The sequence below is a fragment of the Triticum aestivum genome, chromosome 3B (genome assembly GCF_018294505.1).
Source record: "Triticum aestivum cultivar Chinese Spring chromosome 3B, IWGSC CS RefSeq v2.1, whole genome shotgun sequence".
In the NCBI taxonomy this organism is placed as follows: domain Eukaryota; kingdom Viridiplantae; phylum Streptophyta; class Magnoliopsida; order Poales; family Poaceae; genus Triticum; species Triticum aestivum.
Genome location: NC_057801.1, coordinates 665,739,342 through 665,763,169, shown reverse-complemented (window position 1 = coordinate 665,763,169; position 23,828 = coordinate 665,739,342). Strand labels below are relative to the sequence as shown.

The 23,828-nt window shown below is 48.5% G+C and overlaps 2 protein-coding genes across 3 annotated transcripts; one reads left to right on the top strand and one right to left on the bottom strand.

The window, feature by feature from the left end:
* Nucleotides 1-641: 641 nt before the first annotated feature.
* LOC123071565 (probable ion channel POLLUX) lies at nt 642-5,959 on the top strand. 2 transcript variants are annotated; one of them, XM_044495143.1, is made up of 12 exons: nt 671-1,680; nt 1,769-1,837; nt 1,934-2,545; nt 2,893-3,075; nt 3,186-3,245; nt 3,338-3,541; nt 3,692-3,940; nt 4,057-4,155; nt 4,236-4,430; nt 4,604-4,696; nt 4,893-5,156; nt 5,365-5,959. In XM_044495143.1, the coding sequence occupies exons 1-12, from the start codon at nt 1,105-1,107 to the stop codon at nt 5,581-5,583; spliced, it is 2,823 nt and encodes a 940-aa protein (XP_044351078.1). In that variant the 5' UTR covers nt 671-1,104; the 3' UTR covers nt 5,584-5,959. The 2 variants fall into 2 exon arrangements, with proteins under 2 accessions (XP_044351079.1, XP_044351078.1); XM_044495144.1 differs by lacking the exon at nt 5,365-5,959 and having other exon boundaries at nt 642-1,680; nt 4,620-4,696; nt 4,893-5,144.
* A 661-nt stretch (nt 5,960-6,620) lies between these two features.
* On the bottom strand, nt 6,621-11,311 carry LOC123071567 (serine/threonine-protein kinase SAPK4). The gene is made up of 9 exons (XM_044495145.1): nt 10,896-11,311; nt 10,667-10,741; nt 10,081-10,182; nt 9,945-9,998; nt 9,636-9,728; nt 9,459-9,551; nt 7,508-7,612; nt 7,306-7,404; nt 6,621-7,202 (listed from the first exon to the last, which is right to left on the bottom strand). Exons 1-9 carry the CDS (start codon nt 11,013-11,015, stop codon nt 6,852-6,854), a joined length of 1,092 nt encoding a protein of 363 aa, XP_044351080.1. The 5' UTR covers nt 11,016-11,311; the 3' UTR covers nt 6,621-6,851.
* Nucleotides 11,312-23,828: the final 12,517 nt, after the last annotated feature.

Genomic DNA, 23,828 nt, shown 5'->3' with positions numbered 1-23,828 from the left:
TCTCAAAATCTCAATGTAATTTTTATCATGCTTGAGGTGGTTTGTACTTCCGGTGAACTTTGATTATAGATCTGAATCATTTTCGCAAAAAAGAAAATTACAATATAGATTGCCAAAACGGTATTCTCTGAAGGGAAAATGGACGATTACAAAAAAGGAAAATAGAAAATAGCTCTTTTAGGGCGAACTAAAAAGGAAAAAAATTTACTTGCGTGCTCCTTGGATGCTCGCTACGCTAGCAAGTAGCAAGAAAGCAAGCAACCGAAAAAAAAATACCAGGAATTCGCAAAAAAAAAAACACACACCAGGACATGTGCTCTGTTGCCGCCGCTGCAATAAACAAACGAATTACTGCTCCAATCAGGGATGGAAAGTTCTGTCCTGAAATTAACAACGCGCGAGCACATGCTCTCATGCTAACACAAAGGAAATTACACCGCCAGCTAAGCAGTTAACTACATTCGGAAAAAATAGCAGTTAACCAAACTTTCTTTTTTTTCTCCCTGCAACAAGCTGCCCGGCAAAGTTTCGTCCGGTCCGGCGATTCGCCGACGGACGGCCGAGATCCGGCGCCTTCGCCACCAAGTGGAGCGGCGGACGGACCAGATCGCCCGACCTCCCACCAGCTCCACATGACCCAGGCCCGGTCCGGCGGTTTTACGCGCGGAAATGAAAAGGAAGAGAGATCAGATCACCGCACGGGACGGGACGGGGGATCCATCCGTCGCTGTTGGTGTTGTGCTCCGGCTGCCTTTGCGGCTGCCCACGCGCGCCGCACGTGCGCTGCCTCCGCCACGGCGCCACGATCGCCGCCCCCTTCCTCTCCCGCGGCTACTGTTGCGCTGTTTATGCTTACCACCTCCGCCGAGCTAGCTACGACATGCCGCCGCTGCCCCGCTCACTCCACAGTCACGGTCAACTAACCGTCCACGGCGGATGACAGGTGGGGCCGGCCCACTAGTCATGGTCCGCTGATCCTGTCTGGCGTCGCCGGGATAACTAATCACGTGGTTAAAGTGGAAGAATTCTGCCGAGTGGCTTATTACTGCCACCACCAGCTGGGCGAGCGCCGGACGGGGGGGAGCTCGAGCTCCGCTGCTGCTAATGGCGGAGAGCGACGGCGGCGAGGCGGACCCCGGCGCCGGCCGCGACGACCCGGCCCCGCGCCCGCAGCGGCCGCAGCTCGCCAAATCGCGCACCATCGCCGGCTCCGCCACCGCGGCCGCCGCCGCCTCCGCCGAGATAAGGCGGGGCGGGAGGGACGGCGGCATCCTCGCCCGCCGCTCGACCACAACGGCGGCGGCGCCCCTCCCGCAGGTGCCCAGGCGGCTCACCGTCGCCGTGGACGACCCCTCCCACGCGGCGCCCAACGCCGGCGTGCTCGACCGCGACTGGTGCTACCCGTCCTTCCTCGGCCCGCACGCCTCGCGCCCGCGCCCGCCGCGCCAGCAGCAGACGCCGCCGCCCGCCGCCGCCGCCGCCGCCCCCGCCCGCCGGAACCCTAGCAGCAATCCCGCCACCACGCGGAGGGTGGCGGCCTCGCAGCGGGACGAGGAGAAGTCCCTGGCCTCCGTGGTCAAGCAGTCCGCGCTGCTCGGGGAGAGGAGGCCGCTCTCGCCTCCGCCCCCGCCGCCGCCGCGCGCTCGCGGATTCGATCTCTCGCCGTACTGCCTCCTGCTAGTAAGCAATGCCATTTAAAGCTCCAGCCTTATTTGCAGCAGCTGACTTACTATTCTGGTCCATTTCCCCCGTGAATTAATTGCTGCAGTTGCTGGTTGTAACCGTCACAAGCTCTTCCCTGGCCTTCTGGCAGTGGATGAAAGTGCTGGGACTCCAGGTACTCCCTATTTCACCTGTCAAAATTTGTGTGGTGCCAGTTGGTTTCACCATAACTGATCTCGCTGACAGCTTATAAGCACTTGCATCTTTGCAGGAAAAGGTCAGATCATGCAGTGGTGGTGCTGATGCTGTGGACAGTGAGGAAACTGCTGAGACATCCTGGGTTCTGGGGGACCCTGGTTCCGGCTTTGTTAGCTCCGAGAGCTGGAAATTAGCTCCGATGTTTGCTGTGGCAATACCGATATTCCTTTTTAAATACGCTGACCAGCTGCGGCGTAAGAAAGAAAATTCCAGCAGGGCGAGAAGCACCGAGGAAGAAGTGCCTCTCGAGAAGCGGATTGCTTACAAGGTTGATGTGTTCTTCTCAGGGCATCCGTATGCGAAGCTGCTTGCCCTCCTGATCGCCACTGTAGTTCTCATCGCCTCGGGCGGCATTGCGCTGTATTCTGTCAGTGGCAGTGGGTTCCTGGAGGCTCTTTGGCTTTCTTGGACTTTTGTGGCAGATTCAGGAAACCATGCTGACCAGGTTGGCCTCGGTCCAAGGATTGTGTCCGTGTCGATTAGTGCCGGTGGCATGCTGGTGTTTGCCACGATGCTCGGGCTTGTGTCAGATGCCATATCGGAGAAGGTAGATTCTTGGCGTAAGGGGAAAAGCGAGGTGATAGAGGTCAACCATATACTAATCCTCGGATGGAGCGACAAGCTGGTAATGTTCTGATGAAATATTGCTTTAGTATCAATAATAAGTAACAATCCTTGTAAGAAATGTTATGTATGCTGACATGTAGGGTTTTATATTTTAGGATTCAACACACATTAAGCTTTCAAGACTTGATTCTGTATTTTAAATTCCATTTTAGACAAACCAACTTCGGAATTTAAATGTTGGTCTTTTTTCACCATTTTTAGTCACTTTATGCACTTCATTTTGTACATTATCCTCCAATCTTGCTGAGGGAAGTTGTGCACTGAGCACTGAGGTTTATTTGCTTGCTTGGGTATTGATAAAGACTGAATCAACTGGTTTACTACTTTTTTCACTATGTGGAGCAGGGCTCTCTTCTGAAGCAGCTAGCTATAGCGAATAAAAGCATTGGTGGTGGTGTAGTTGTTGTCCTGGCAGAAAGAGACAAGGAAGAGATGGAGATGGACATAGGAAAGCTAGGATTTGACTTCATGGGAACATCTGTAATATGTAGAAGCGGCAGTCCTCTAATCCTAGCAGATCTGAAGAAGGTACCGAGCTATTCTTCTGATCTTCCACTATGGATACACTCCTCGGATGGTTTCTTTTCCTGCTATGTGTTATGTAAATATCTACCTGAAATGCCCTTTCCTCCCCACAGGTTTCTGTTTCCAAAGCACGTGCTATTATTGTTTTAGCATCTGATGAAAATGCAGACCAAGTTAGTATTTTCTTCTATCCACCTTTACTATTTTGGGGTTAACAGCTCATATAATTATTTGCTCAACGTTCATTTTCTCCATTCCCCCCCAGAGTGATGCACGAGCTTTGCGTGTCGTACTGAGCCTGACTGGAGTAAAAGAGGGCTTAAGGGGGCATATTGTTGTAGAGATGAGTGACCTTGACAATGAACCTTTGGTGAAATTGGTTGGAGGTGAACTAATTGAAACAGTTGTTGCCCATGATGTCATTGGACGTTTGATGATACAGTGTGCACTCCAACCTGGCTTGGCACAGGTACATTTCAATGTAACACTTGGTTCTCCAGTAAGAAAGAAAAGAAACAAAATCTTTGAGCCTGGCATACTAAACTGCAATGCTGTTTGGTCCTGTATTTTTGCCCGGGATGTATCTACATGATTGCTAACCCACCATATTCTTTTGCAGATATGGGAGGATATTTTGGGATTCGAAAATGCAGAGTTCTATATAAAAAGATGGCCAGAATTGGATGGCATGCGGTTTGGGGATGTGTTAATCTCATTCCCTGATGCTGTGCCCTGTGGAGTGAAGCTTGCGTCAAGATTTGGAAGTATATTAATGAATCCGGATGATGATTATGTTTTAAGAGAAGGTGATGAGATCCTTGTTATAGCAGAAGATGATGATACTTATGCACCTGCTCCTCTACCAGAGGTTAATTTTCTGAGTTATGGTCTCTTTGTATCAACTATCATCAAGCCTGTCATACTTCCCAATAAAAAAATTCTATTCACTTAGATTTTTATTTGATCTATGTTATTTCTTGCCAGGTGCATAAGGGTTTTCTACCTAACGTTCCCACCCCTCCTAAATATCCAGAGAAAATTTTGTTCTGTGGTTGGCGACGTGACATCCACGATATGATAATGGTAAGTTAACCTGCGCATTTTGGCAGGATCGATGTACGTTTACGCACATTTTGGATATGAATGTTGGCGCTGTTGTGTAGGTTCTAGAAGCATTTCTTGCTCCAGGTTCTGAATTGTGGATGTTCAATGAGGTGCCAGAGAAGGCGAGGGAGACAAAACTGACTGACGGTGGTATGGATATTCTTGGACTAACAAACATTAAACTTGTACACAAAGAAGGGAATGCTGTCATCAGGCGGCACTTAGAAAGCTTGCCTCTTGAGACCTTTGATTCTGTGAGTATATGCCCTATCATAGAGACAAATATAGTACTAGTTTCTATTCAAACAATGATTGTTTCATGAAACCGTCAATGTTGTCCAAAATAGTTAGTCATCTTGGCTCGCATTTCTTCTATTCTCAGTTTACCTATGCTGAAATACACCCATTGCTAACTTTGAAACCACAGATTTTAATTCTTGCAGATGAGTCAGTGGAGGACTCCATTGTACAATCAGATTCACGGTCCTTAGCTACACTTCTTCTAATTCGTGACGTTCAGGTAAGCAACAAGCAGCCTGGCTGTAGCATATACTCCCTCCGTTCGGAATTACTTGTCTCGGAAATGAATGCATCTAGAACTAAAATACATCTAGATACATCCATTTCTACGACAAGTAATTCCGAACGGAGGGAGTATAACTGACAGTGCACAGGTAGACGACCGCTGCATTACTGATATATACCTTCTTCTGTAGTCCAAACGTCTTCCGTCGAAGGAGTCAAAATCACCTCTACATCACAATGGCTTCTCTCACAGCTCCTGGATTCGGAAGATGCAGCATGCATCGGACAAATCAATAATAATCAGTGAGATACTGGACTCAAGAACTAGAAACCTTGTATCTGTCTCCAAAATCAGCGATTACGTCCTGTCAAATGAACTTGTCAGTATGGCATTAGCAATGGTAGCAGAAGACAAGCAAATCAACAGAGTTCTTGAGGAACTTTTTGCTGAGGAGGTACTATCTAAATTGTGACATAATTTTAATTGTGCTTTAATATTGCAATAACATGCTGTTTCCACAATCTATGTGTACAAGCCACACTTACCAGTTAACAATGACTTGAAGCATCTCTATTTAATGACGTACCAGATGATAGTTTTTAAAGTTAACTACCCAGTGAGTGACCTGCCTTAGATCTGACCCTGGTAATCCTGTGGTACAGGGCAACGAGATGTGCATACGGTCTGCTGAGTTTTACCTGTACGAACAAGAGGAGTTGAGTTTCCTGGACATAATGGTGAGGGCTCGTGAGAGAGACGAGATTGTGATCGGCTACCGGCTCGCAAACACCGATGAGGCAATCATTAATCCAGAGCACAAGTCGGAGATTAAGAAGTGGTCTCTGGACGACGTGTTTGTTGTGATCGCGAAAGGTGACTGACTAGTTTTTATAGTGTCATCTCACTTTTTTTGAAGTGCAAGTGTATACTATGATAGTAATAATAGTACAATACTAATCCATGCTAGCTGATAGAAACGATAACCGGGCAAAGCATATGTTGAAGTACAGTTGTGATCTCATCTCACCTGAGACATTGGCACTGAACATGTCGGTTCCTGTCGTCTCCGTGGCATTCAGTTCACCTCAACGTAGGTAACTTCGGGGCCCCAGCCAGAGGTTGTTGCTGATGAGTAAATAAGCAGTACAGTGGGTCCATGCAGTAGGAATAGCTTGTGATTCATGTTGTATTTTGTAAGCTCACGGCTAATTATTGAATCCATGATATGCTATATGCCATGCTGTGTTGATGTTCAAAGGAAATAGTGCATGCAGTGTATTCTGCGAAGGCTCCTGTAATTCTATCTAAACATAGCTGAACAGCGTGCATCTTCGTTTTTTTTTTTTTTTTTTTTACTTTGCCATGCTATGTTGATGTTCCAAGAAAGAGGGGCATGCAGTGTAGCCTGTGAAGGCCCCTGTGATGCTATAACCATAGTTGTACTTGTGCACAGAGCATATTGGTTCTTTTTACTTTCTATATCGACTAGTTAAATTTTGTTGCAAATCGAGCAGCAACTGTGAAATGGAGCATCTCCGTGATAGAAGCATATCGTCGGAGGTATGTGCTGGTGCTAGCTCGTTGGCCCCTGTGAACTGTGATGCTGTAACCATAGCTGTAGCTGCGGTTTAGGATGGGTTGGTGGAAGGAACTAAACTGTTGTACCAAAAGTAGGCAAGGGACATTCTGAAGAGGGTGTATCCACCTTAACACCCACGCTGGCGCCAGCGGCATTCACAACGCAAGTTGCTTGCGCCTGGCATTGCAAGTAAAGAACGTTTTCTTTTAGTAAGGACCACTTCAAGCACTGATCCTGCTACTTCTCCACTAAATAGCACAAATTTCCAGTTTTAGGGCGAACCACAGAATTCGTCGGCATGCTTTAAACATGAACCGCTGGACAGCCTGAGGCGAGCTATTTCTCCCGGTCACAGGGAATACAAGCATACGCTTTATATGTACATAAGTTTCTCTGCCAAGAGCCAAATATTACAGCATTCATCAAGCCCCATTGGCCATTGTCCCATGTAAATTATGTTACACGAACCAAAACCAAACAGAAGCAAACTTCCACAAAATTGCACATCCCACTGAGCGCAGAAGTTCCACGATAGGCCGATTATCTACAGGTAACTTACTCCGCATACTTTCATGATATGCGTAGCGAGCTCATGCGGAGCTCTCCGCTTGCATGAACCTCCTTGACCCTCTTGTCGTACTCATCCTCCTCTTCCTCCTCCGCCACTTCTGGTCTCTCTTCCTCTTCCTTCTCTTCCTCGTCGTCCGAACCCTCATCGCCCCAACCATAGCTTGGCCTGGATGACTTCGGCATGGTCCTTGCCTCCTGGACGATCTTCATGATCTCTTCTGAAGTCTGCTCCGAGAAAGAAGGCACCGCGTTATCCCTCCTGAAGTACATGGCCTGCGCTGTCTCTGTGAGCTCCCTTGGTAGGTTCTTCAGGAACCATGGGTGATTCTTTATCTCCCTCATTGTGATTCTCTGGACAGCATTCAAATTATCATGTCAACCCTATGTCACTTGCTATGAAACATGGTGACTTCCTAAAAAGAAGAAGGCAAAAGATACAGATTGAGATCATTACCTTCGATGGGACGTTAACAAAGATACGGGCCATAAGCTGTCGGCATTCCATGGATATGTGGACATGATCAGGTATGGTATATTGCACGGACATTATTCGCTGTAGATGAAGAGTGGCCATAATGAGAGTCATGTGACATGCAAAAGGAAATACCGCGACCCATAATAGGATAAATCTGTGTCGCATAATTCTAGAATGTCACCTGAATGGTCTTGCGTATATTCTTGGGGTCATCCTGGTCTTCAAATGGATAGCCTCCCACAAGCATGACGTAAAGAGTCACCCCACAAGACCACACATCTGCAAGCTACATTAAAAAGATCCATTGCTGCTAATTAGTATAGCTGAAGAATACTCTCATGTCACTAGATACTAGCTAATATCCATTGGAAGACCTACAAAGTTCAGGACCGACATCTGACAATCTCTTGCGCGACTATATGATTGGCATGGTTTATTGTAGGATGCTAAACTTCATATTCAGTAACCGCACAGGAAAATTGTGTTGACTCTGCAGTGTCAAGATAAAGCATCGTAATCATGCAGTTCTAGTGCAGTTTTGTACTTCTGTTCTGTTGTTGCGTTATTCATTTAGCCTAAAGGTTCTTCCTTGCGTTATTGAAGTTTCAGTGTGCTGGCACACTGAAGACTGAACTTACAAATTAACCACAAGGATCATCGCCTTGATCAGCAAAACCAACTTATAAATTATACTAGCCTGGTAGCCATGAATAATGATTAAAGCAAAATAACTGGCTTCATTTGATGGAGCATAGTCACGTGTATGAATCCACCCACCACTCCCACAGTCGCTGGTTCAATCAGGGAAGCACCAACATGGCAAAAACTAAGTGAAACAGGCATGCCAATGCTACAGTTCTCCATTCCCGTGAAAAGCTATGGAATACAGCCCAACATTTGCATAATACCCCCTCCGTTCCAAAATAGATGACTCGACTTTGTACTAACTTTAGAATAAAGTTAGTACAAAGTTGAGCCATCTATTTTGGAACGGAGGGAGTATATGCCAATACAATACATCTTTGTATCAAGGAAGCCATGTCATCACATTTCCTACAATGTGGACGGGAATTAGACATCCTTGCATGTATGTAATTGGTAGTGGTTCTGTAGATCTAGGTGCATTTACCATGCTCTAAAATTTAGACTTCACAAAATACAATGAATTCAATAGAAGCAAACAGCAAGGCAGGAAAGTAGGCTGCAGAAAATTTGCCAGACAGGGGCCGTCTGAACTTACTTTGTTAACGGGCAAACCTACCTATTTTGCGACGAAGTGATCTAAACAAGAAACTACTACTCCGTCCCATAATATAAGACGTTTTTTGACACTACACATTATAGGACGGAGGGAGTAGAATCCAAAAACTCCATTAACAGTTAAAAGGTGAATCGTATCTAGAAACATGTAGAATCTAGAGGATAAGAACCTATTTTGTGGATGGATGATCTGCATTCACTAATAGCCCACTCCACTTTTCCGATGTCAACATCCTTTGTTGTACATCTTACCTCGACAAACCAAACAGAAGATGTTCCAGTACTTAATGCTGACAATGACTCCTCATCAAACAGAAGCTTGCCGAGAGAATTTCAGATAATCTGTTTGTCCAATATTTGTGGTATTTTTTAAATATAATATAATGTATTGTCAATCACAATTTAAATAAAGCCAAATATCAGGTATTTCCTAAAATATTTTCAGATAATGCAAGCTTTTGGAAGGTACTCCTTTAGCCTTGGAGTGCCCGTCATTCAACCGGACTTTTGATTAAATTGAGGGGCCAAGCATATGTAACGTCACAATCATGACGCAAGTGCATCCACTAAATGGTTTCAATGGAGAAGTTTAAATAGTGTCAAGACACCGACTATTTAACCAATCAGAAAGGCTTGGCGAAATGGCCAAATACTCATAATTTCAGTGAAATCATGAGTAAAACTTGCATACTACTCCGTCCCATATGTAAGATGTTTTTTGACACTAGTGAAAACCACAAGATGAAAGAGATATTTGCACATACAATGCCTAGAAAAGAGGTTTGTTCTAATGACCTAACAGATTATCTTGCAAAAGGACTAACAGAAACCAGATACGGTAAATGTAAAACAATAAAAAATTACAAACTCACCTTTCCATCATACTCACGGCGGGATAGCACCTCTGGTGCAATATATGCTGGCGTCCCCACTGCTGATTTGGGCCTTGAATGCAATACTGATGACTGATCCAGAAATGGGAAGAACAGTTTCTGTGAGAATATAGACATCGATAACTTGAAGGTTCAATAAGTGGGTTCAGGGACAACCTTGGAGTAGCCGAAATCGCATATTTTGAGCCGTGGAGCTGCACTGCCATCCAAGAGAACATTCTCCAGCTTCAAATCTCTATGGCATATTTGCTGGCATATGACAAGATTGTCCCGAGAATCAAGTTAATAGAAATACAGTACACTAGATCTTGGCTCATACATAAGACAGCAGAAGGTTAACAGTGAAACCAGCCGTGAAACATAAAAGAAACTTGAAAGGTGAAACAGTAGGCACACTAGTCATTTGTGCTTAAGGAAAGTGGGATGTAAATTATTATAACAATACTCTTGCTTGCGTGTTCGTACCATGTGATGGCAGTAGCTCACACCACAGATCAACTGCTGAAAGAAATACCTTGCCTGCGTGAAGCAAAACCAGATTAAGTATAGCTCCTCCACCCAAATCCATAAGATTATAAAATTGAGGAATAAATCACGAGACCTCATCCTCACTGAACCGCCCACGATCACAGATTCGCTCAAACAGCTCCCCACCTGCTGCGAACTCCATGACAATCATAAGATTTGTTGGCGTCAGTACCACCTGGAGAATTTTTCCCCGGAACAACTAATTAAAATCATGTGTGTGGACGCGTGGTTGTGATAAGGAACAAGTAAATAATAAAGCTAAAAGCACAATCTGATTCCTTCTTCCATCAAAAGTTTGTGCTATTACAATGCAAACAGAAAGATACGCCTTTATGTTTCAGGTGAATAATTGCCACGGAGAAGGTGTCTCTCGGCGACATGCATCTGTAACATGAGAATCCATGCCCAAACCACACAAATATACAAGGGGCTTGTGTAAAGCGAAATCAGGAAAGGGGAAAAAAGAAGGGAGGTATCAAACATTAGGTAGCAATCGAAGATTCCTCACCACATGCAGTTAAGAGAATTTTTCACAGGAAAAAAAAAAGCATCCGCGCCATTCCTACCCCGTAAACATCCAACGATTTGTGTTCAGAAACGCGAAAATTTTGTTTTAAAAAACAGAGAACTGGCCCATGTGGACGAATTTTTGCACGAACCTCCTTGAAGCGGATGATGTTGGGGTGGCGCAGCGAGCGGTGGTTGATGATCTCCCTGTAGACATTCTCGTCAATCTGCAGGGCACAGATCCCCAAAACGGCAATTAATCCACCTCCCGCCGGACAAGCAAGCAAGCCAGCCAGCCCAATTACTCCTCCTTGTATGTATGTAGTACAAAAATAAATAAATAAACGGAGAGGACGGGGGGAGGAAGACAGACGAACGAACCCGGTGGCCGCGCTCGATGCACTTGACGGCGACGAGCTCGCGGGTCTCGCGGTTGCGCATCAGCCGCGCCACCCCGAAGTTGCCCGACCCGATGTCCCGCACCGCCTCGTACTTCTCCATCCCCTCCCTCCCTCCTCCGCCTCCAGCCGCCCCTCGCGCGTCGCCGGTCGCGCCCCCCTGCCCCTGCCCCTCCGCCTCCTCCCTCGCGCGCACGATCCCCGTGGGACCCACGACGGCCTACCGGCCGGAGCAGCGGGACGGAGGGCACGGCGGCGGCGGCTGAAGGGCGCGAGGCGGGGCGGTGCGGTGCGGTGGGGTGGGGGCTCGCGCCGTGCCTCGTTCGTTGGGTCGGTAGGTTGGTTCTGGGCCGTGCGGCGGGTTGCGTCTGCGGTGGCGCGTGTGTGGGGGCGGTGCGTGGGCGTGTGTCGCGGGGAGGATTATATACCCAGGGGGGAGGCGCGCGGCCAGCGAGGTGGAGGAGGAGCCAGGCGGGAGGGGGCGCGGGGAGGTGGAGTGGGCGGAGGGGCTGTCCGGTGGGCCACGCCGTCGGCGGGTCCGCGTCACGCAGCGTGGCGCGCGGACCCCGCTTGCCTGCCGCCTGGCTGGTTCCTGTTCGCCGCTGGATTCGTTTCGATGTGTCCAAAATGGTTCTCTCCTGCTGGAGCTTGCGCTGTTTGATCGGCGGAAAAATATCCCGGACGGGAAAAACGGGAAAACATCCATTTGGTATCCTGCTGCTATGAATACCTGTTTCCATCAAAGGAATGATCCCACTGGGTATAATTAATGCTGTACTAATCAGATCACAGCGTCGCATGTCGGCTTTACTTTATCGTATCCTTTTCTTTTTTGAAATTTACTTTATCGTATCTTTGTGTTATCTTAGCCGGCTGATTTTGTGAACTGGGTCTGGGTGGTAATATTGTACCATAGTTGTATAGGGGGAAGAGGATCATGTGCTTCCAGCCCTCCCGTGCTTTCATGCTACTGGACTTCCTGGGACGTTGGATCATGGATCCAACGGGCGTAGGAAAAGCTCGTCCAAACTTACAAGAAACCCCCTCGAGGAGTCCTGTAATTATGCCCAGGTCCAAAAACTTCGAAGGTAACCACTAAAAAATAACATCAAGTAAGATATTACATGATTGTAGCTAGCATACCAAATTCACGGGCATAGTGTTGAATAGCTTTGAAATCTGATAACACTTAACACCATTAGCTCATCACATAACCATGGTTTCGTAAGCTCTCATTTTTGTTCTTCTCTTTATCTCTCCCCCATCCCCTTTCTCATCGAGAGTCCCCCGTGTTCTACCCCGACTCCTCTCCCTTCTCCTCAGTCGTTGTCGCCAACATGAGTGGGAAAGGGAGGGGAGCTCGAGTAGACTCTTTACATAGTAAACTGGGGTAGTAGTAGTCAACTTAAGGACATGTGGCTTTGTGCTTGTTTGAAGTTCTCCAATGTACCATGCAGATGGTGTATGATGGTTGTCATGCTTTTCCCCTAATTGTTTTCTATGGAGGAAGCTAGCAGTTGATGGTAGACCTAATGAGTGCTCCCTCGATAAGCCTGACAATGGGCCAAATCGGACCAGCGTAGATGTCCATTCCCTCACCTTGAGCAGTCGCGGGGTTAGTAAAAAGTTGGGTGTGAATCTGTCATCAGCTTTCCCTGGTCTGGCGCTCGGAGGGGAAGGCTGGTATCGATGATCTCTTGCTTTTCTTATTGCACGGGAAGACCTCTGCCGTGGATCTAAGGACAAAAAACTCTCCAATATGCCTCTTGGAAGGCATGGATGGATCGTCGACCGCTCGTCGACTTCTCTTATTGCATGTGCCTTCATCTGCAACCTCCAATGGGAGGCCCTTGTTCCCTTGTTGTCTCTAAGCAAGGCAACGGTAAGGGGCGTTGGCCAAAGTGTCTCCAACGAGGTTAACATCTACTCAAGGATTGGTTTGCTTTATATGTTTCCTATAACGGGTGCTTACCGAGAAGTTCAAAGACTTGGCTAAATTTATTTGCATTAGGTTCCTTCAACTGTTGTGTTAATTTTAATTTTGAAATGCAGACAAATTATTTGACTCTCTAGTAGTTAAGGAAAAAAATACTTGCCTAAATATTTGTGAACATTGAGCGAAATCCATTACAAACTTGACCATAAAATACAAACAAGCAACAACCGCACAAGGCATGCAGACTACTCCCAGACACCAAAGTCCAACGACCACCACGGCGATCAACAAAAGCACACAAATCGGAAGGGTTTTGGTGAATACCGGGTATTACTGATTAATTATATATAGGTGGAAAATGTTTCCGGGATGTTAAATTACATATATATAATGCTCTAAAAATGTTTAGAATGAATATATATTTAATTTAATATCAATGGGCCTAATAAGGCCAAGAGGTGGAGAAGGAATTGGGCCACAAGGGCCCAATAGGGAAGGCGACCCCCTTTCCCCTATGGGGAGGCCGAATCCTAGTGGGGGAAGGACTCCTCCTTCCCCCTTGGCCGAAGCAAGCGAAGGGGAGTCCTTCCCCCTTTTGTGGCGCCCCCCTTTCCCCTATGGGGAGGCCGAATCCTAGTGGGGGAAGGACTCCTCCTTCCCCCTTGGTCGAAGCAAGCGAAGGGGAGTCCTTCCCCCTTTTGTGGCGCCCCCTCCTCTCCCCTAAACCTATATACTAGAGGATTTCCACCCTATGTAACACAAGTTTTGGAGCCTCCTCTAATTGATCTAGTTCTAGTTCTAGTTGGTCCTAGTTGACTAATTAGAGCTAGCCCTAGCCACCTTTATTCCTCATAATTAGAAGCCTTGTGTGGTTTCTAATCTTCTCCCTCTAATTCTCCAGCGATGATTAGTTCTGGATGGCGAAGCGCCGCCGGATTGCGAAGACCGTACGCTTGCAACCAAGTAGAGAGGTCATGCCTTCCGTCTTCTGCTCGAAGGATCATTCCAGGGCGGTTCGCAGGATCTTCGTCGATTTTTGAGGGAGTCCAAGTAGGATCTACACCGACTCGTCTAGTTTCGCTGCACTCCCGGAGTCGGTAATGATCGTTGATCTGAACCCTATATGCATCTTCATTAGTCCCTGGGTGATCGTAGGGCGATTTTTTTTGTTTTGTACTACGTTTCCCAACAAATCCCTCCCTCAATAAGCTTGGCGGTGTGCCAAATCTCCATTCCCTCTTCCCAAACCATCGTGGGGCGGTAAAAGAACTGGGGGTGAATCTGTCTTCGATTTCCTTTGATCTGTCACTCTAGGGGGGTGGCATCAATGATCTTATTGCACATAAAGACCTCCGGCACCTAGGTTGTGGATCTACAAAAACTATGTGATGTGCCTCTGGGGAGGCATGGGTGGATCGCCGACCACCCATCGACTTTGTCATTGACCCTGTATGGCTTCATCTGCACCCTATAATGGGAGGCCCTTATTCCCTTGTTGTGTCAAAGCAAGACGACAGCAGGGGAGGCTGGCCAAAGTATCTCCAACAAGGTCAACATCTACTGAGGACTGGATTTCTTTCTATGTTTCCTATATCTCACAAAGCTGCTGGACCTGGCTAATTTTATTTTCCTTGGGTTCCTTCAACAGTTGTGTTAATTTTGATTTCAAAATGAAGACTAAATATTTGACTCATCCATTAGTTAAACAAAAATATTTTTTCAAATAATTAGCGAAAATCTAACGACAACCGTTACAAACTTCAAGACAAAATACAAACAAGTAGCAACCTTACAAGACATGCATACTACTCTAGACAACAAAGCCCAATGACCACCAAACGATCAACAAAAGTGTGGAACCCACTCTTCTTAAACCCTCGACCCGTGGGTCACTACACCACAAAGGATCCTCAATTGGTTGGCTGCAACTTAAGGAAAACACATCGACAAAAATAATAGACACCACCAAATCCATGTTGACAACCAAAAAACGAGGAACCATGCATTATGTCGTGGTATTTTCGCGGGGGTAGCCAGGGGATACCGCGTCACAGCAGATGCCACGGGGTGGCTTATCGTGGTGGAGCAAGGCTACAGTGGAATATCCGGGGACGGGATTGGGTAAACAACACACAGTGGTTTACCTAGGTTCGGGGCTCTCTGTCGGTGTCAAAACCGGTAGATCTCGGGTAGGGAGTCCCGAACTATGCGTCTAAGGATCGAAGGTAACAAGGAGGCAGGGGACAGGATGTTTACCCAGGTTCAGGCCCTCTTAATGGAGGTAATACCCTACTTCCTGCTTGATTGACTTTGATGAGTATAGGGGTTACAAGAGTTGATCTACCTCGAGATCGTAATGGCTAAACCCTAGATGTCTGGCATGTATGATTGTTCTCCTGCCTATGGACTAAGCCCTCCAGTTTATATAGACACCGGAGGGATCTAGGGCTGTACAAAGTCGGTTACAAAGAAAGGAAGGTACATGATCTGAACGCTAAGCTTGCTGTCCATGCAAGGGAGAGCCCTATCCGGATAGGGGAGAGGTCCTTCTACCTTGTATCTTCACGGCCCACCAGTCCGTCCCATGTCACATAGGCCGACTTCTCGAGGACCCCATAGTCCAGGACTCCCTCAGTAGCCCCTGAACCGGGCTTGAATGACGATGTGTTCGGCACGCAGATTGTCTTCGGCATTGCAAGGCAGGTTCCTTCTCCGAATACTTCAATGCATTCCTCCTTGCAAAACAGTTGTATCCGGCTTTGAACAATTACAACCTTAAGCTGTAAAGGCAAAAACATTCGAAACGAAACAAGCCACGTACATAGGCGATTTTTCCAGCGAGGCATTATGTCCTGGCCTGGTTAGAATTCTGAACCGTTTCACAACCTCATTTCGTATTTCGAGGCATGACCATTGACACGTCTTGTCAAATCAGAGATCGTGTCCCCTTGTCACGGGATTTTCATAATGAGGGTTTGGGTTATCCAACCGTGTCGTTCACACGTCCCCTTGGGAATAGGCGAGATTTAAGGCTTGTGAGGGGCGCTTGACATCCACTGCCTTTATAAGAAGATAAGAATCCGCCTTTTTACCCCACGCCTTCTCCTTCCTCTGCCTATCCGCCGCTCGAGATCCAATGCCCAAGTATCAGTCCTTCCCCTCACCCAAGCACTCCTAGCCATGTCCGGATCTGGAGCACAGGGCAAATGGATGGCCTCCTCTGTTACAGAGGAGAGCATCACGAAGCTCTGGGAGGCTGGGTATCTGGCCACGGACATAGTCCATCGGCTCCCTGCTAAAAAGCAGATCATTCCCACTCCAGAGCCCAACGAAAGGGTAGTGTTCATCCCCCATTTCCTCTGCGGACTAGGGTTTCCCCTTCATCCTTTCGTGCGCGGTCTCATGTTCTACTATGGGCTAGATTTCCATGATCTAGCCCCAAATTCTTTCCTCAACCTTTCGGTGTTTATCGTCATGTGCGAGGCATTCCTCCGTATCCCTCCCCACTTTGGCCTATGGCTCAAGGTCTTCAATGTGAAGCCGAAGGTGGTCGAGGGCCAACACACGGAGTGCGGCGGGGCCATGGTGAGTAAACTCCCCAACGTTAACTGGCCAAAGGGGACCTTCGTGGAAAGCGTCAAAGGATGGCATCAGGGGTGGTTCTACATCACGGAACCCCACGATGTCGCATGGGCCGCTGCTCTTGAGTTCAAATCTGGGGCCCCGATGCGGCTTACATCCTGGATTAATAAGGGTCTGGATTGGGAATCGCCTAACGAGGTGACGGCGCTGGAGAGCCGTGTCAAGGGCGTGATAAATAAGAACACTCGCTCCTCGCCAGCGTGATCCAGGTGATGCTTTTTCGCTGGATTCTCCCTTGTTAACGCCGGACTCAATATATGTGGGAATTCGACCTTGCCGGTCCTCGGACTCTGCAGCGGTTCTTCGGCACGACGCACGAAGACATATGGAAACTTCTTTTCAAGACCCAAAAGTCGTGGCCAGGGATAGCCGAAGACCGCGGCTATGATAGCACATTTCCGGCCACTCTCGTAAGTTTTAATGATAACTTTTATTTGTAAATACAAGGGGTATACTGAACTTTCTGGTTCCCACAGGGCTGGATAAAGAAGGCGGAGCAGATCGAATGTCCGGCTCCGCTGCCCAAGGACCAAGCCACTCCCTTGCTGGCCAAGATGTTGGTTCGGGCGTCGTATCGGCACCGGAGAAGAAGGCCAAGAAGAAGGGCAAGGAGACCAGAGGTGGCCTCCGTCGTAAAGGTACTTTAGACGCCATGTCCGAAGACTCCGAAGTCGCCTCCTCCCATGACGAAGACGTAGAGGAGGAAGAGAGCAACTCTCCCCCCAAGGGGGGGAGAAGAAAAGGGTGGCTTCCACAGATCTGGAGGCGGAGGCGGCCAAGAAGGGAAAACCCTCGTTTTTGGATGATTCCGAAGCGGATGCCGACGCCACCCCAAAGCGGTGCCTCAGGCCAAAGCCTTCGGCTGAATCGCAAGTATCCGAAGACACCATATACACATTCGATTTTATACCTTATTATTTTATCATACTAAAGTGTGCATTATAGGCCGACTTGCGATCTCCCCCAACGATCATCGTCATCTGGGAACTCGCTAGGGACGAATGCAATGGAGAGCGAGTCGCCTCTGCAGATCTCTCCACCCACTGCCCAGGATAACACTGAAGTGTTGTCTCGGGAGGCCGTGAAGGTGGCGACGGAGGGTAATACCTCTGTTGCCGAAAATAGGGGGAAATCAAACCCCATGGAGATCGGCGATGGGGGCAACACTCAATTTGGCCCCCAACCGAATATTATTTTGGAGACCCATACGACTCCGAAATCGGACCAGCAGCCTTCTTCAAGGGAAGGGGGTGTGCCGTCTCCACCGGTGTCCTATGTCAATCCAGAGGTGCTGGACACTCTGAAGCGCTTCAAGGTGCTTCCATTGTGGAGGAGCACTGAGGGAGTCCTGGATTAGGGGGTGTCCGGCTAGCCGGACTAAGACCTTTGGCCGGACTCCTGGACTATGAAGATACAAGATTGAAGACTCCGTCCCGTGTCCGGATGGGACTTTCCTTGGCGTGGAAGGCAAGCTTGGCGATACGATATGAAGATCTCCTCCCATTGTAACCGACTCTGTGTAACCCTAGCCCTCTCCGGTGTCTATATAAACCGGAGAGTTTTAGTCCGTAGGACGAACAACAATCATACCATAGGCTAGTGAGGGAGTCCTGGACTAGGGGGTGTCCGGATAGCCGAACTATCATCATCGGCCGGACTCCAAGACTATGAAGATACAAGATTGAAGACTTCGTCCCGTGTCCGGATGGGACTTTCCTTGGCGTGGAAGGCAAGCTTGGCGATACGGATATGTAGATCTCCTACCATTGTAACCGACTCTGTGTAACCCCAGCCCTCTCCGGTGTCTATATAAACCGGATGGATTTAGTCCATAGGACGAACAACAATCATACCATAGGCTAGCTTCTAGGGTTTAGCCTCCTTGATCTCGTGGTAGATCCATTCTTGTAACACACATCATCAATATTAATCAAGCAGGACGTAGGGTTTTACCTCCATCAAGAGGGCCCGAACCTGGGTAAAACATCGTGTCCCGTGTCTCCTGTTACCATCCGCCTAGACGCATAGTTCGGGACCCCCTACCCGAGATCCGTCGGTTTTGACACCTACATTGGTGCTTTCATTGAGAGTTTCTCTGTGCCGTCGCCATCAGGAAGGATGCCTTTTCCCGTATTTAAAGATGGCGCCGTCATCAAGGGAGCTTTGGCCGCCGGCGAGACTATCCGGCTAGGCGGTTTTCTTATGACCGCCTGTTCGGCCACCACTCCGACAATGACCTCTCAGGTCATTAAAAGCGATCTTCACGTCAGCTTGGAATTCGCCGAGCAGCTAGATCCAATTGAGCTCTCCTCCGTAAACGGGCTCTTGGATCGCATCGCCGCCCTGGGAGTCGCTACCGACTACGATCAGATTGGGATTAAAACCGATCTGAGAGAAATTAACTCTTCCCAGGTTACCCACCACGTTGTTGTGGTAGAGGAACAATGCGGCGACTCTTCTTCTATGTTAAAAACCAACTATGTCCGGATTCCCGATCCCTCCATGCCGGATTCCCGCGGAGGGACGGGCGCCAACCAAATGTTGAACCTAAAGTCAGGCACCGGACCAGATTTGTTGGAAAGCATCAAACAAACCAAGCTTCCAAATCCGGAAGCTTCTTGGCCTTTGAGCCTCAGATCAGGCGGGGTTCCGAACTTAATTCCACCCGCCCACCCAAACATAAGCGATCTATCTCAAATACGGCAAGAGCCCGATGAAACAGTACATCATTACTGGGCCAGATTCCTCCTGGTTATGAACAGGATAATGGACTGCCGTGAAGAAAGCGTGATTTCAATTTTCTGCAACAATTGCACGGACAAGGGAATCATAAACGCCATCAGTCGTTGTGAAGTTACACGCTTCGCCGACCTAGCGACCATTGTACAAAAATACTGCGCGATGGAGAGTGCCTGGAAAACCGAAACTAGGTTTTGGGACAATCCGGCCCTGAATACAGCCCCAGTCCGAAATAAAAGGGTGCGTCATACTCAAGCGCCTGGGTTAAAAACCAAGAAGCAAAACCCCCCTAAAGGGTACGGAACCGTACTGGAGGGATGGCTCAGCGGACCCTGCAAAATCCACAGTACGGAGGGCGCTACTCCAACACATAGCCTTCGAGCATGTTGGATACTACGGCAGGTGGCCAAAAGTGGCGAAGGCTTTTTAGCCCCGGGCAACCAGCCCAGCAGTACCAGTACGGTATTAACAGTCTTCGAGACTTTCGCATCAAATAACATGCAGAAACGAACAATCCGCAGCCTCGCCGAAGTCTACCAAGTAGCAACAACAAATCCATGGAGTGACACGGCTATCACCTTCAATGCCAGCGACGAACCTAAATTCCGAACAGCTAGAGCACCAGCCGCATTGGTCCTCAGTCCGATAGTGGACGGCTTTCGTCTTACCAAGGTACTCATGGATGGCGGCAGCGGATTAAACCTCATCTACGAAGAAACCCTTCAAAAAATGGAAATTGACTGGAGCCGCATTGAGCGAAGCAGCACAACCTTCAGGGGAATAATCCCTAGTCGAGAAGTACGCTGCACAGGAAAAATCACACTAGATGTAGTGTTCGGCTCGCCGGACAATTACAGGTCCGAAGAGGTCACGTTCCAAGTGGCCCCATTCGGCAGCGGATATCACGCCTTGTTAGGGCGAGAGGCATTCACAATCTTCCAAGCTATACCCCATTACGGGTACATGAAGCTCAAAATGCCCGGACCCAATGGAATAATCACTCTCGCCAGTGATCCAGATACAGCACTCCGCGCTGAAAATAAGACAGCCGCACTGGCCCTAGAGGCATTATCCGAAGCCCTAGCGGCAGAGGAACTAACTGCGCTGCGCTCCACGGTGGATAGGGACGATGTGATACTCGATAAGAGGTCCAAGTCCACCTCTTTTAAACCAGCAGACGAAATAGTCAAATTTCAGGTCCATCCAACGGACCCCACAAAGACGGCCTCCATTGGGGCACAATTAAATCCTGATGTAGAAGCCGCACTACGAGAATTCCTTCGGGAAAATTGGGACATTTTTGCCTGGCACCCTTCAGACATGCCAGGAATCCCACGCAGGCTGGCAGAGCACAGCCTAAATATCCTAAAAGGATTCAAGCCAGTCAAACAAGCTCTTCGGCGATTTTCCGAACCCAAAAGACAGGCAATGGGAGAGGAGCTAGCCAAACTCTTAGAAGCCGGATTCATCAGAGATATAAAACATCCGGACTGGCTAGCCAACCTAGTAATGGTACCAAAAAAGGACAAATCCTGGCGCCTTTGCGTCGATTTCAAAGACCTTAACAAGGCATGTCCAAAGGACCCTTTCCCTCTCCCTCGCATCGACCAAATCATCGATGCTACCGCAGGGCACGATTCATTGTGCTTCCTCGACGCATACTCCGGATACCATCAAATCAAGATGGAGGAAAAAGACCAGGCCGCAACGGCATTCATTACTCCATATGGGCCATTCTGCTTCAACAGAATGCCCTTCGGACTCAAAAACACCGGCGCAACATATCAGCGCATGATTCAGACATGTCTGGCTACCCAGATAGGCAAAACAGTAGAGGCATACATAGACGATGTGGTCGTCAAGACCAAACACGTCGAAACTCTAGTACACGACTTGAGGGTGACATTCGACAACCTCCGAGCATATGACATTAAGCTCAACCCGGAAAAATGCGTTTCGGCGTACCAGCCGGAAAGCTCTTGGGCTTCATTGTATCCGGTAGAGGAATTGAAGCAAACCCAGCCAAGATCCAAGCTCTGTCACAATTGGATATCCCAAAAGACCTCAAGCAAATACAAAAACTAACTGGATGCGTGGCGGCTCTAAGCCGCTTCATCTCCCGTCTAGGAAGGCACTGCCCCTCTATCGCCTCCTCCGGCGCACCGAACATTTCGAATGGACGGATGCTGCCACGGCCGGACTCGAAGAAATAAAGGCCGTATTGGCAACAAATCCGGTCCTGGCGGCGCCCAACCTGGGCGAACCAATGCTGTTATATATCGCAGCAACACATCAAGTTGTCAGCGCGGTACTCGTCGTCGAACGAGAAATAGAAGGGCACAAATTCCCTCTTCAAAAACCAGTGTACTACGTATCCACTGCCTTAACTCCATGCAAGTCCCAGTACCCACACTATCAAAAGATAGCGTATGCGGTGTTCATGGCATCCCGGAAGCTGCGGCACTACTTTCAAGAGTGTTCCATAACGGTGGCCTCCGAAGTACCTCTCAACGATATTATAAACAATCGCGACACAACGGGCAGGATTGCAAAATGGGCCATTGAGCTCTTACCATTTGACATAACCTACAAACCACGGCGAGCTATAAAGTCGCAAGTTCTGGCTGACTTCGTCGCCGAATGGACCGAAGCCGAACTCCCTAAAGAGTACGGCGCGTACTCCAACTGGATCATGCATTTCGACGGATCCAAAATGTTGGCTGGCTTGGGGGCTGGCGTCGTCTTGACGTCCCCAACCGGAGACACAGTCCAATACGTACTTCAAATAATATACACAGACTCCAACAATGCAGCCGAATACGAGGCCCTTCTACATGGCCTTCGGATGGCAATCTCCATGGGCATTCAACGCATAGAGGTGCGCGGGGATTCAAACCTTGCAATATCCCAAGTAAATGGAGAATTTGACGCCAAAGATCCGAAAATGGCAGCCTACCGCAACGCCGTCCTAAAAATGTCAGCTCGGTTCGAAGGACTCGAATTCCACCATGTAGCAAGAGATAATAACCAGGCAGCAGACGTGTTGGCACGCATCGGCGCAAAACGCGACGCCGTCCCTCCAAACATCTTCCTAGAACGGCTCTTTAAGCCATCCGTATTATGGGAAGAGGAGTCCAAAAATAACAATCCGGAACCAACTGCATCACCTAACGCAGAACATTCTGACACAATCGGTGGCTCAGCCAATGAAATAACAGATTCAGCCCACGAAATACTGGCAATAATTGCCCCGTGGACGGAACCATTCCTAGCCTACCTAATCCGGTAGGAACTTCCCGAAGACCAAAACGAGGCCCGCTGCATAGTTCGGTGATCTAAAGCCTACAAGGTCCATGAGGGAGAACTTTATAAGAAAAGCACAACCGGAGTCCTTCAAAGGTGTATCTCCGAAGAGGAAGGGCGAAATCTCCTGGCTGAAATTCACGCCGGACTCGGCGGGCACCACGCTGCAGCCCGGGCCCTTGTAGGCAAGGCCTTCCGTACAGGATTTTATTGGCCGACAGCCCGGGCAGATGCTCAGGACTTAGTCCAACGATGCGTCGGTTGCCAACTCTTTGCTAATCAGAGCCACATGCCACCCACCGCCCTCAAAACTATACCCATCACCTGGATGTTCGCGGTCTGGGGGCTTGACATGGTTGGACCCCTTAAAGGGGGAACCCACAAGCACAAATACTTATTGGTCATGGTGGACAAATTCACCAAATGGATAGAGGCCAAGCCGGTTAAAACGGCAGAATCCGGACCTGTGATAGACTTCATATCCGGGGTAGTACACCGTTTTGGCGTCCCCCACAGCATCATCACTGACAATGGCACGAATTTCACGGCCGACGAGGTTAAACTCTGGTGCAAAAACATGGGCATCAAGCTCGACTACGCTTCAGTCTACCACCCTCAAACTAATGGTCAAGTGGAATAGGCAAATGGTCTCATCATGAGCGGCATTAAACCTAGATTAGTGCGGTCCCTCACGGAATCTAACACGCACTGGGTAGAGGAGCTCGACTCCGTACTCTGGGGGCTGCGGACCACGCCAAACCGCACTACCGGATTCACACCATTTTTTATGGTGTACGGCGCAGAGGCAGTTCTGCCCTGCAATATAATTCATGACTCACCTCGCGTGCGCATGTACGAAGAAAGAGAAGCCGAGTTGGATCGGCAGGACAGTTTGGACGCTTTAGAGGAGGAGCGCGACGTGGCAAAATCCCGTTCGGCATTCTATCAACAGCAGGCTCGAAGATATCAAAGCAGAGAAGTACGGGCCAAAACTTACAATGTTGGCGAGCTAGTTCTACGCCTGCCGGACAAGAAAAAGGACAAACTTAAGCCCAAATGGGAAGGTCCATTCATCATCGACCAAGTCCTTACTGGCGGTGCATACCGTCTACGCAACGCATCTGACAACCGACTCGAGCCAAACCCATGGAACGCAGCCCGTCTCCGAAGATTTTACGCCTAGCGCCGGACTCAGGGTTCGTCTCCTTCCTCCGTCCACCTTTCATGTTTTTTCGCTGTCTTCGTTTTCCCTCCCTTTTCCTCCCTCTTTCAGTACAAACCTCTTGAGGGCTAATC